This window comes from Equus przewalskii, chromosome 1, assembly GCF_037783145.1.
Source record: "Equus przewalskii isolate Varuska chromosome 1, EquPr2, whole genome shotgun sequence".
Taxonomy (NCBI): domain Eukaryota; kingdom Metazoa; phylum Chordata; class Mammalia; order Perissodactyla; family Equidae; genus Equus; species Equus przewalskii.
Window position 1 is genome coordinate 139,129,856 of NC_091831.1, and position 13,197 is coordinate 139,143,052.

The following is a 13,197-nucleotide window of genomic DNA, read 5'->3' on the forward strand; positions in this document are numbered from 1 at the left end:
GTTTGGCAGGAGCATATGGGGTGTACAGGATGAGTTGTAGATGGGGTACGGTCAGACCATGAGTCATAAAAAGGGAAACAAGAGCTTGAATGTCAGTGTGAGTTATGTTAACGCTGTCGTCCCCAGGGAGCCATTGAAGAATTTTTGAGTGGGAGGGTAATGCAGAGACCACCTGCTCCTCTCCCATGCTTTGTCCTGTCTGCTCAGTTCTAGTTCCTTTGCCTCTGTCCAGCACAGCAACATATTCAAACTCCAGCTAATGAGTCCAACTTCCAGTCTCCTAACCTGCCTATAGGGTACCTCTTCTTGGAGAGCTGTCCAGAGTACAGCAGAAACCCGGGCACTAGGTTCTAGGAAACGCTCACCTACTGTGTAGAATACTATCGAAAGCTAGAAGGTTGAGGAGAGTGTTCAGACGAAGAATACAGATAAGAGGTCATTGGTGGATTTAATGATTATACTTCGGGGAGTTATGACTTCAGGGTATTAAAGAGGAAAATGATTAAAAAATAAAAAAAAAGATGGGTACAGAGAGTAAATTCTAAGTAGTGAGCCAGGACAATGGACTAGCTGCTCAGACTTACAAGGCAGCCCAGGGCTAAAATTGGCACTAGCGTGCAATGCAGAGTGAAACCCAAACTGGAGGGTTAGCTGGAGGTCACCCACCAGGCCTTAGAAACAGTATCCGTCCCGGTGTAATGTTGAAAGGCGGGGACCCTCCAGGCGGTGGCGATGGGCGTGGAGAAGCTGTGTGTGTTTAATGGTCCTAGTGTTGTCTGTGACGTGGCCTTTGAGGTCATTGGGGTAATCGGGTAGGGGAGGAAGTCCCCTTGGCACGGGAGAGCTTGAAGGGCTGAGAGACCTGGCGCCTGCTGGGGAGTCAGTAGAGGAGGCAGAGCACAGCCTGGGCGTTAGCTGCGGTCGGGCCAGGGTTCGAACCAGGCCCTGGCGGTGCGGCGCAGGCTGCCCCCGGGGCCGAGGACGCCGAAGGATGGGCTCCTCGTAGCCCCGCTCGTGCGCGCCTCCAGGTCCTCGCGGCGGAGGGCCTAGCGGCCGGCGGCTGCGGAAGCTCGTCTCGCTCTTCTCCCTGCAGGTGCGCCCGGGCAGGGCGGGACGCGGAGGAGGGAGGCGCCCGCCATGCCCGGCCCGCCGCCCGCGCAGCACGGCCCGCCGCAGCCCCTGTGAGGAGGAGGAAGCGGCGGCGACGGCGGCGGAGGAGGCGCCGCCCCCTTGGCCGGCTGCCCGACCTGGCGGCCTCCGCAGGACCCATGGCGGATCCCGCGCCCGCGCCGGCCCTGCGGGAGGGCGGCCCCCGCGCGCCCCGGCCCTCGGCGCCCTCCCCGCCTCCGCGCTCGCGCGCCGGCCCCGAGGCCGAGGAGGCCGCGCTGTCGCTGAGCCTGGCCCGCACCAAGACCCGCTCGTACGGCAGCACGGCCAGCGTGCGGGCGCCGCTGGGCGCCGGTGTCTGCGAACGCCATGTGGAGCACCGCGTCCGCGCCGGCGACACGCTGCAGGGCATCGCGCTCAAGTACGGAGTCACGGTGAGCAGGGCGCGCAGGGCCGGCGGCATCGGGCCGGGGGGCGGGGGAGGACGCGGCGCGGGCCGGGCGTCGGCGGAGTGGGGGTCGAGGGGGCAGCCACCTGTCCCCCCTCCGCCGGTTCAGCCCCCGGCGCTCGCTCAGCGCGCGCTCTGGCGACAGCAGTGGTCGCCAAAGCTGGGCCCCGAGCCAGAGGGGCGGGCGGCCCGACAAGGCTCCATCGCCAAGTAGGTGCCTCAAGTTCCCGGTGCTCTGCCCAGGCTCCGACCAGATCTGTCGCGTGAGGAAGGCCAAGGAGGACCAGGGCTTTGGCACCACCGGGAGCCACGTATCCCCGAGTTTCAGTCCCATCCTACTATCATATATTTTCTCAAAGCTGTAAACGGAGGGCAGAGAATTTTGTTTTCTGTGTCAACGAGCGCTGTGATGAGTCAGGAACGTACAGTGGTTCCCGCAGGATGGTTCTGGTTCTGTTGATTATGCTTCTTTATTTAGAAGTGAAATTACACCCCTGGGCTCAGTGGCAACTGTGAATGTGACACCTGTCGCTAAGCAGCAGCTTAGAGCTGTGGTCTAAGTGTGCTGGAGAGCTGTGTTATTATAAATTGATAAGTGTGTGTGTCTTGGGTGTATTGCATTACACCTCTGGGAAGAACATGGAAACCTGAGGGGACATATTGTTTCATTAAAGTTACTTGTAATTACCTGTGAGTGATGTGACGGCCTTTGTACATTTGAGTTCTGTATCAGTTTTCAGTGTTCTTTCCTGAAGCACCTTAGACAGCAGTGGGAAGAAAGGTGATCTTATCTGTATCTTTCTCTTAAAGCGAAACTCTGTCTGGCCCCTCAGAATGACAGAGACTGAGTAATCTATTTTTCACATTCAAGCTGTTACATGTTTACCCAGCAAGTCCTTCTCTCGTGTGAACATTTAGAGAGCAGGGATCTTGCTGTGCAGGCATGTACTGACTTATCATGCCATGGATAGTCCCATTCTGCCCTCTTGGGAGGTTCTAAATGTGGACATAGAATTACAGTTCTTACGTGCATTAATGGGGCCTGGTTTGAGTCAGAGCTAAGCAACATTGGGAAATATCAGTAGCTACCTTCTGCTGAATGCCTGCTGTGTGCCAGGCTTTGCATTTGTCCTGTTCCATCTTGTTCTTATTCGATATGATTTTCCTAATAAGCCTGGGAGATAGGTGTAATTAATCTCCTTTTTAAAACATGAAAAGATGGGTGAGAGGAAAGGATACTTTCCAAGTATGCTTATTCAGGGAGACCAGCTTGAATTAGCACAGGGAAAAAAATTTGCTTTTTTCTAGATATTTCTTCTAGTTTCCACTCTTAGTTTTATCCTAGTCCTATTGAGAGCTCTCTTAGCATCTTGGTTACTGAAGAAGGAAGGTCTTTTCGTCTGGTTTCTATGCGTCTTACATACTAGGCCAGGGTGACTGCACCTGGGAACCCATGATATCCGGAGAGGTATTATTTCCCTGGTCCTCACCCACAGCAGTCTCTCTGCAACCTGCTGCCCTCCATGGTTTCACTTGAGTTGCTTAGAGCTCTAAACATCTGCTCACTACAGTTCTCTACCTTTGATCAAATGCTTTCTAATCCCTGTTTTCTCTATTATAGATCCTGTTACTCATAACCTTTCACCCCTTTCCATTAAAGTGTAAATCAGATTTTTTGTTACTTTTATAAAGACTTGATTTTAAAATGTTAAGTTAAAATATAGTGAATTGGGAACTATAGTCTGTAGTCACAAATAGTCGGTTAGAGGATTTCTCAGCCTCAGCACTGTTGATATTATGGACTGGATCATTCTTTGTTGTGGGGGGTGGTGCTGTGCATTGTAGGATGTTTAGCAGCATCTCTGATCTCTGTCTACTAGTTGCCAGTAGCATCCCCCACCCCTATCCAGACATGGCCAAATGTTCCTTGGGAAGAAACTCACTCTTATTGAGAACCACTGGTTTGTTACATATATATCATTTACTTTGGGTCCTGAACTCTGGTTAATGAAATTTTTAGGGACTCTTCCACTGCTTATATAAAACCAGTACAATGATAATACTTACTGTAACAGGGAAGAGGTATTCTTGCTTTAATTAATATCTCCAGGTATTAATTGAATTTACTTATTGTAAATTGAGATTTTAGGTGCAAGCTAAAAAGGCAGAAAAGTTTTTTTCTTCCCATCACTGAACAGAAAGAAGTTGAGTGAGTTAAGTTTCTAATATTAACTGCCGAGATCGTTACAACGTATTTAAATTATTGTTTAAAGGAGTGGGTGATGGGATGTTGGAGACTGAGAGGCCCACGGCAGTGCACCTAGAAATTAAGAGTCAGTCCGGGCAGACAGCTGACTTGAACATCCCATGTCTGGCAAGAACAGAGCACAGCTCTGCAGTCTTACTTAGGGGAGCAGGAGCTCTCAGGGAAGCCTGTCTGCCAATGGCAGCTCCCCAGCCACCCAGCTGGGGGTCCAGCAGGACTTCAGGCTTTTGATGGGGGAGACTGGGGAGAGCCAGTAGTATTTTAGGTACAAGGTGGTTCCCAGAACAGAGACTGTAATAGGGGTGAAGATGGAGACCTGGTTGCCAACCCTGGGCTACAGGGGAACGAGTGGGAATCTGGTTATGTGAAGTGGTGCTCAATGGTAGCAGCAGGGTACATCCCGAGATGTGAGAACAGATTGGTGGGCCTCAGACTTACCCAGATAGGAGAATGCCCTGGGACAGACTCAAAATAAAGGATCCTAGCTGACTTCGAACCTCCTGGATCGGAATATCCAGAAAAGGAGCCCAGGAATCTTCAGGTTTTACGAGCATGACCTCTGTGCTTGTTCCCAAAGTGCTATATTTTCTGCTTATTTGTTTAGTGTTTCATCTGAGTGTCTCTGCCCTAGAGATCGACCCAGGGATCCAGAAGGAGCCAAAGAAGAATGTGGATGTTTAAGAACCCGGCCAAGTCTGGCGCTTGATGAACCCCAGTTCTTCTGCCAGTGACTTAGAAAATATCTGTTCACCCTTGCCACTATCCCTTTTAAAGCCATTCATAGTTATGGATAACTGGCTTTTGTGATTTTTTAACCTACTTTTCTTGAGCTTGGTTTGTTTGAGGCCTTGTGCTAGTGCTGGGGCTACGAGATAATGCATGCCGTCCTCTTTTTGTTCATGGTAAGTTTATCAGTTACTTCTTTCCACTAGCTTGTAGCTACTTGAGAAGCCAGGTTGCTTGTCTGATTCATCTCTGTATATTCTGCACCTGGCCTGAGTCTAGCACATGGTGGGCCCTCCACACACATGTGGACTTAATCCACAGGAAAGCCTGACTGCTATGAAATCACTAGGCCCTGGAGTTGAGCAGACTCTGAAAGATGGGGCCCAGGGTCGGCGTTGAGTGAGGGAGTGCAGCCTGCTTGACTTGAATTGCCAAGTTCAATTCAAGGCTGGCTCTCCAATGTGCAAAAAAAAGACCGCCACTGCTGCTGGTGCTCGGTGCCTCTTTCCTCCCCTTCCACCAGCCGTGGGTCTTTCCATTGCATTAAATAAAGGTTTAGATTTGAGCATCTCTACCAGAGGAAGAGGCATTTGAGGAAGTGGGTCTGGGAAACTGAAACCATCTGGGCTGAGTTGAAGAACTGTTGAATACAGTTCAGATCTCAGGCATGAACTTGAACTTGCTTGGGCTGTATTTCCCTGGCTATGCTTATCTCTGGTGAGACATTAAGGCCTCTTCCCTAACCCAGCGTTCTAGATTTAGCCATGACTTGTGTGGTGGTCCTAGCTCCTCTCAGTTGGGTTCCAGCCTCTGGAGGAAACTGACCAGCTCCAGGCAGCCATGTGAACTTTTTGTTTGGAAACTCTGGGAAAACGTGCAGAGAACAGGATAGAAACTGAAAGTGGATAGGAGGCAGCGAGGGGACCTATTATTTGCATAAACTTCTTCTTCGTGTCTTCACTACCCTCTGGCAACTTGCCTGTCCTCTCCCCTCTCCAGAGGCCACTGACCCCAGTGCTGCCCTCAGTCATATCCTGTCCATTCTGTTCCCAGGGTTTTCTCTTTCTCTTCCAATGAGCTGTTAAGCCCAGTTGTTTCTTAACACTTCCCCTAACAGAAGTCACCTTGCTGAGAAATGGTGAAGTAATTGTTATTTTAAGGGGAACAAGTGTTGTGAGTTAGAAATGTATGTGTATGTAAATCTTTCATGTTGATAACTTTAGCCCCTGCTGCTGGGGACATTGTTGACTTGCTGGTCCAGGGAAGAGAACCCTAAATAACTAGTGCCACCTGTAGTGAGAGGTGTGGTAAAGAGCCTTCAGTGGTTTGGGGTTTTAATAGAGTCTCATGTATTCTTTACTTAAAAACAGCTTTATTGAGGTATCATTTACATACCACTCAATTCACCCATCTTAAGCGTACAATTCAAGGACTGTTAGTAAATTTGCAGAGTTGTGCAAGTTTCACCATAATCCATTTTTAGAACAGTTTCATCTCCTGGAAAAATCCCTGTGCCGTTGCTCTTACTCCCTGTTCCCTTCTCCAGTCTCAGGCAACCACAAATCTCTTTCTAATCTATAGATTTGCCTTTTCTGGACATTTCATAGAAATGGCATCTCATATATTCTTCTGAGATAATGTGGAGAAGAAATTAATCCTTTTTCCCATTAGTACATGGGAATGGAGGAGTCTGATTGCCACCAACCCCTAGAATTTAATGGGAGACAGTCAGGGGTGGGGGTGGGGGTGAATACAGCACTTACTGAAAAATGATCTTGAGAGACTGTTGAGAGAATATCTTAGTCTGTTTTATTTAAAATGATAATCAAATGAGAGTTGTGTGTGTCTATTTTGATATACATTCTGAAAGCTGCCCAGGGCTGTGTAAATGTTTGTATTATGTATCCTGAAATGTTTTTGGAAGAGTATCGTTTTTAAGGAATGGAAAGGAAGAAAGGAAATTTTGAATGTTACATTCACAGGCAGGCCGGTGGCCTTATGAAGCTGACCAGACTAGCCTTTGGGGAGGCTTCTCAGCCATGCCCAGCGGCTGCTGTTGAGTTACATTTTAGGGGGGGGAAGTTCAGAGTTCAGAGCGAATTCACCTTTACAAGATATGTTTACAGAGGAGTCACTTTAAATAAGTTGTTTTAAAGTTATCGATGGTGCTTATTCTACCTAATTTCATCATGGTCGACCTTGTGGCCATCCTGTTAGCTTTTTTTATTCTGTCATCTCTCTCTTAGTGACCAGATAGTAAATTTCACTGAGTCATGCTGTTCGGTCCTGATTAGGAGATTTCTGAAACGAAAGCATTTGATTGCTCTTCTTCCCTCTACTCACCCGCCTCCAAGAGATAGAGGGTAGTTCTGCATCACAGAAAAGGTCGCACTCTATTCTCAGCATTAATTGGGTATTAGGAAATGCCGAACAGAGGGCAGCTGGGAAAGCTGTCGAGTTTTCCAGCTCTTCCTTGGATCGGGTCAGCACTTTTCTTAATTTTAAGAGAGGTGAAATTCACAGAACATTAGACCCATCTATGTTCAGATAAAACTATAAAACATTCCTGAAACACCGGTTCACTGTTTGGGATTGTCTACAGTCTCTTGTCTGTGCTGCTGTGGTTTCCTCCATAACTGGCCTGCTTCTTCCACTAATGCCTCTTTCTTGCTAATCCATTTTCCACAAAGCTGCTAGAATGATCTTTTTTTTTTTTTTTGAGGAAGATTAGCCCTGAGCTAACATCTGCCACCAATCCTCCTCTTTTTTTCTTTGCTGAGGAAGACTGGCCCTGAGCTGACATTCGTGCCCATCTTCCTCTACTTTATATGTGGGACGCCTACCACAGCATGGCTTGCCAAGCAGTGCCATGTCTGCATCTGGGATCCAAACTGGCGAACCCCAGGCCGCCAAAGTGGAATGTGCACCCTTAACTGCTGCACCACCAGGCCGGCCCCCAGAATTATTTTTAACTGTCATCAGATCATGTTACTCCCTTCTCTCACCTCCACTGGCTTCTTGTCACATTTAAGGTAAAATCCAGATTCCTTACCTTGGCATCCAAGGCCCCGTGTGGCCTGGAGCTTGCTTACTCCTCCCTGCACTTCAGCCACACCAGTTTTTCGTGCTCTGGGACACTGCAGCTGTTCTTTCTGGCTGGAATGCTTTTTTCGGGCTTTTTGCATGGCTGGTTTCATTTCTGAACTTTACTACAGGTAACAGAGTTTGGAGCCTGTGCAGTTGGTTCAAACCATTGCTTATAAAGGAGAAGTTAAGATCAAATTAATTACCTTTTGGAAAAAAACTTAAAGGTCACACCTCAGGGCAGTGACAACATATAATGGCATTCCTCTGGGCTTGTTTATATGAAATTCTCTTTATATATTCTTGGTTTGTGGGAGAAATATTTTTTTTCTGGGAGAAAAGTCCTACCTCCTTCCTTCTCATTTGCTGAATACAGGTGAGGATTTGCCTTTAGCTGTTGCCTTCTCTCTTTTAACCAAATTGAATGATAATAGTTGCTGACATTTTTGAGTGCTTCCTTGTGTCCTGCGCATTGTTCTCAATGCTTTTTTTTTTTTTTTTTAAAGATTTTATTTTTTCCTTTTTTTCCCCAAAGCCCCCTGGTACATAGCTGTGTATTCTTCGTTGTGGGTTCCTCTAGTTGTGGCATGTGGGACGCTGCCTCAGCGTGGTCTGACGAGCAGTGCCATGTCCGCGCCCAGGATTCGAACCGACGAAACACTGGGCCGCCTGCAGCGGAGCGCGCGAACTTAACCACTCGGCCATGGGGCCAGCCCCTGTTCTCAATGCTTTATATGAACAAATTCATTTAATCCTCACAATAATCATGTTCCATGGAAGGTGCTGTTATTATCCTTACTTTACGGAAAAGAAAACAGACATAGAGAATGGTAAGAAAGTGGCAAAGCTAGGATTTGAGCCCAGAAAGTGTGGCCCCGGAGCCCCTGTTTCTACTTACTACCTTTCATTAAACTCATTTACCTGTTTTCACCTTCAGACTCCAATCTGCTTGTCTTTAGATTGGTTCCCACCTTGATGCTAACTGTGTCTGGACATCCCTGATGTCCTTGATGCTGGCACCTCGTGTCTCATCTTAGAGTCTAGAACATAAGGGTCCACGTCACCTTAAATGCTTGCTGACGATGCTGGGCTGGAGACAGCTCAGGCCCGCACTTCAGGAAGCTCGTAGAGCAGTTAAAGAGGCCTTTCTATCGGTGAGTCAGTGGTACAGCAGCACGCGCAAGAGCTGTGGGAGCCCTGCCCTGCACTCCCTGAGGACTCCCTGACCACACCCCATCTTTGACTCAGTCACCTTGTCTTGTGCTCGCTGTCATTGGCCCCTTGCCTGGCTGTGATGGCTTCTCTTGCTCTGAATGATAGACATATCAGTTACAGTCCTGGCAGGAAATATATAGTGGGCTCAAAGGGTGTGGCCCAAGAGAGTTTAATGAAGGGACATTTACAGAGGTGTGAGCAGGGTTAAGGGAACCAGCCAGGGATGGTGAAGCACCTGAGGCTAGCAACAGCAGGGAGACATTCCCCTAGGCGTGAAGGGCCAGGGAGGAGTGGTGTACCCAACACTGATGAGCGCTGGAGCCTTGGACGATGGGCTGCCTGGCAGGAACTCTGCCATGAAGGAACACAGCCACTGGAGTCATGGTAGTGACTATGGTAGTCATGGGTAGTCGTTCTGCTGGTGCCTTCGTTTGGAACTCCAACTGGAATTCCAAGGACAAGGGGACTTGGGTAGTACAGTTCTTAATCAGCCTCTTGGAGTTCAGGGCAGGCTCAGGAAGAGTGGGAGATGGATTGGGAGGTCAGAGTGGGCCTATAGGGAGAGGAGCCAACACAATAGATAACTTACTACCCCTTTCTGGTTACTCCTCTGGGTTCGTGTTTTATGCCTGTTCCTCTGACCTATGTTAATTCATCCATCCATCCATCCATCGTACCTAGTGTGTGTATAAGGTCTTTGTTAGACACTGGGAAGCTATAGAAATAACAGTTCTTGGGGCTGGCTCCGTGGCCGAGTGGTTAAGTTTGTGTGCTCCGCTGCAGTGGCCCAGGGTTCGGATCCTGGGTGCGGACATGGCACCGCTCGTCAAGCCACATTTAGGTGGCACCCCACATCCCACAACTAGAAGGACCTGCAACTAGGATATACAACTATGTACGGGGGGGTTTGGGGAGATAAAGCAGAAAAAAAAAAAGATTGGCAACAGTTGTTAGCCCTGGTGCCAATCTAAAAAAAAAGAAATAACAGTTCTTGTCCTGAAGGAATTCAATTTACGGTTGATGCTCCCGTCCTTGCCTCACCAGTCAGATCCTGGTGTTCCTGTCTGTTTCTGTCCTCCATCATTATTCCCAGAGAACAATGACTGTTAGCAATTGTAGGCCCTTGCTAATAAGCATTTCAGAGGGCACTATTTCATTGAGGGCCCTTTCGTTATAGGTGACAGAAAACCTAACTCAAATTGGCCCAAGAAAAACACACAAAAAAACAAGACACCAAACCAAAAATGGCATTTACTGGCTCAAGGATCTGAAAGGTCCTAGGGTGTTTGGCTTCAGGCTTTGATTCAGAGGTCTGATTGCTCTCCCCCAAGGTGACCTTGTCAGGTGCCATGAGGTGGCAGGATGGCTGCCAGAAGCTGCAGGCCCATCTTCTTCCAGCAGAAAACAATAGAGGACCTTTCCCCTCCCAGACCCAGCAAAAGTCTCCTTGCATCTCTGAATGTTTCTGAGATGAGGCTGTGACCTCTCATGAAAGCTGTGATGCTCCAAAGGGCAGGAATGAGTCAGGTGCTCACCCTGGAGCCAGAGGAGGACTCAGTGCCATTGGAAGCCGATGTTTCAAGAGAGACGGAGGGAAGTGGATGCTAGGTGGTAAAAACATAGGGTACTGAAGGCTGATTAGAATATACCTGAACCTGCTGGGGATAAAGTCTTCACATTATTTAAATCTCTCAAATCTAAGCCTCAGCTAGACCAGAGAGACTTAGGATTTTCAGGTTTTCATTTCGTCTCTACAATGCCCCTGCCTGTTCATCTTCTCTCTCTCACCCTTGCTTCCTCTCCTCTAACTAGAAACTAGAGCACTAAAGACCACCCCACTCTACACAAAAGATGCCTTCATGTAGTGTCTTTAAAAGAAAAAAAGAAAGTTTTACATGCACCATTTGTGTGGACTCAGCTTATAGTTAGACAGCAGGAGGAACGGGGTCTATTATTTGACTGCTATTTTTTCAGGCTCTTTGAAGTAGAAATCTAAGTTTTTCGCTCATAATGAATTTGGTATTAAAGGATCCTCGTAATTTGGTCCCATTAGTCATGCGCTTTTATCCTGGGGTTGTATGGACTTTAGAGTCGGACAGAAATTCCAGCTCCTACGTTTCAAGAGCCACGCGCACTTGGGCAAATTAGTCATCTCTTGTGTGCCTTAATTTCTTCAAAAATGGAGAACAGTAAGTACGATCTACTGCCAGGTCCTCTGCTAAATATTCTCTCTCACGTATACCCGATAGCTCTAGCTGTCTGTCTGTCTGACTGTCTATCTATCTATCTCCTCTATACGTGTGTGTGTATAAACTCTCATTTTAATCCTTCCGACAACCCTCTGAAGGGTAAATAATACCTTTTTTACACATGAGCAAACAGGCTCAATCGAGAGAAGTAACAAGGTCGTGTTCAGACAGTTCATGTGGGTGGAGCTGGGACATGAAGCAGGTCTGTCAGATTCCCAACCTATGCGCTTGGCTATTGTACCAAACTGTCTCGGTTACGTACCTCACAGGAAAGAATTTAGATGGGATAGTGCACATGAAGAGCCTAGCATGTGTGAGTTCCCAGGCTAGTTGGGTAAAGTCTGCAGCTATATTTTAGTACGGTGTGATGAACACAGGAGCAGGCATTTCTCAAACACGCTCCAAACCGGCCGAGTTTGAGTCCTGTCTGCACTTACCAGCATTATGGACTTAGACATGCCACTTAACTCCTCCAGTCTGTTTCTTTATTTGTAAAAACTGGATGATGAAATCGACATTGCAGAACTGTCATGGAGGTTAAATGAGATAATGGATGTAAATTCTATTCCCTCTTTCCCCTCCACCTCCCCTCCCCTTCTCTGTGGTTGGAGTTTGAGGTTATAGAAACCTGTATTAAATTCCAGCTTCTTCCTTGGCTAGTTGTATGATGATTCCGTGGTACATAATCTCTATGAGTTTTGTTTCTTTTATTTGTGAAGTGGATCTTCAAATACCTACTCCATAGGGTAGCAAAAATGAGCTATTGTGTGTAAAGTGCTCCCCACCTCCTTTCCTTCCCTGTCCCATTTCTACTCATTCTTTGAAGCCCATCTAAATTCAAAAGAATCAAAATCAGAACCTCACCTTCTCCAAGAGGGCTTTCTTAATGACTGCAGCCCCGGTCTACGCCATTCTTCCAAATTCTCATTGTACTTACTCTGGATCACCTCCTGTGTCCATTGTGTTTTCCAAACACTGTTCTAGAGACACAGGAAGCACTCCATAAGTAAAATAGCAGCTCTAGTAAGTTTGTAAAAAAATCAGTTAATAGAAATGTTAAAATAAGAATGGACTTTATTAAACGAGTGCTAAAAATTCTGCGTTTTTTAACTTTGGAGATTTAAGGCTGCTTGGTAAAAGCTGCCGTGTAGGGGAAATAATATAGAGGGGAAAACTTAGTCTTTCTTTTTTTTAAATTCGGAAACATAATTTTCTGACATCTCTTGAAATATCTGGGGAGGTGGCTAAACCTGAATTAAGAATCTTGAACCGAAAGAAAGCATTGCACACATTTTGCTCATAAATATTTCTCTGTGTTGTGTAATAAGCCCTGCTTCTGGGTTTATTTATATGTAACTCTGTGTTTCCTTTTCTGTATTTTAGATGGAGCAGATTAAAAGGGCAAATAAACTGTTTACCAATGATTGTATATTTCTGAAGAAGACTTTGAACATCCCAGTTATATCAGAGAAGCCTTTGTTGTTTAATGGACTTAACTCAATAGATTCTCCAGAAAAGGAAACTGTTGATAGTTTTTCTCCTGAAGAAGAGCCAGTAGCAGCTGGGGAAGACCTCTCTCCTCCCAGTCCTCAGGAATCCGACGTTCAGCCTGTGCAGCCTGAGGAAGTGTCGGCCAGAGATTTCCTGCACAGACTAGACTTGCAGATTAAGTTATCAACACAGGCAGCCAAGAGACTAAAAGAAGAGAGCAGGTAAGAATACGCTGGTATAATGTCAGAAGCAGAATAAATTACTCGTAAGATGTCCTTGTGTGGCCAAATTTTTTTCTTTGCTTTAAAAACTATGTTTTAGGGGCCAGCCCCATGGCCGAGTGGTTAAGTTCGTGCACTCCACTTCGGTGGCCCAGGGTTTTGGGGGTTTGGATCCTGGGCACGGACGTGGCACCGCTTGTCAGGCCACGCTGAGGCGGCATCCCACACAGCACAACCAGAGGCGCTCACAACCAGAATATACAGCTATGTACTAGGGGGCTTTGGGGAGATGACGAAGGAAAAAAACCTATATTTTAATTCTAGAAAGGCATTTTTAATATATGAAGTCTAAACAGAGCTACTGCATTCCACATAAGGCTTTATCTGTCT

At 47.1% G+C, this 13,197-nt stretch overlaps 1 protein-coding gene across 5 annotated transcripts in view; it reads left to right on the plus strand.

Annotated features, from left to right (window-relative positions):
- The window catches only part of LYSMD2 (LysM domain containing 2), a 30,987-nt gene that overhangs the window by 16,350 nt on the left and 1,440 nt on the right, over positions 1-13,197 (plus strand). Inside the window, exons 1-2 of one of the 5 annotated variants that reach the window (XM_070580105.1) lie at positions 833-1,541; positions 12,479-12,807. In XM_070580105.1, coding sequence (XP_070436206.1) covers positions 1,269-1,541; positions 12,479-12,807 — 602 coding nt within the window. In that variant the 5' untranslated portion in view covers positions 833-1,268. Of the gene's footprint in view, positions 1-832; positions 1,542-4,452; positions 4,724-12,478; positions 12,808-13,197 lie in introns of those variants that run through there. The other 4 variants (XM_008513825.2, XR_011528400.1, XM_070580099.1 and 1 more) reach the window with 4 other exon arrangements.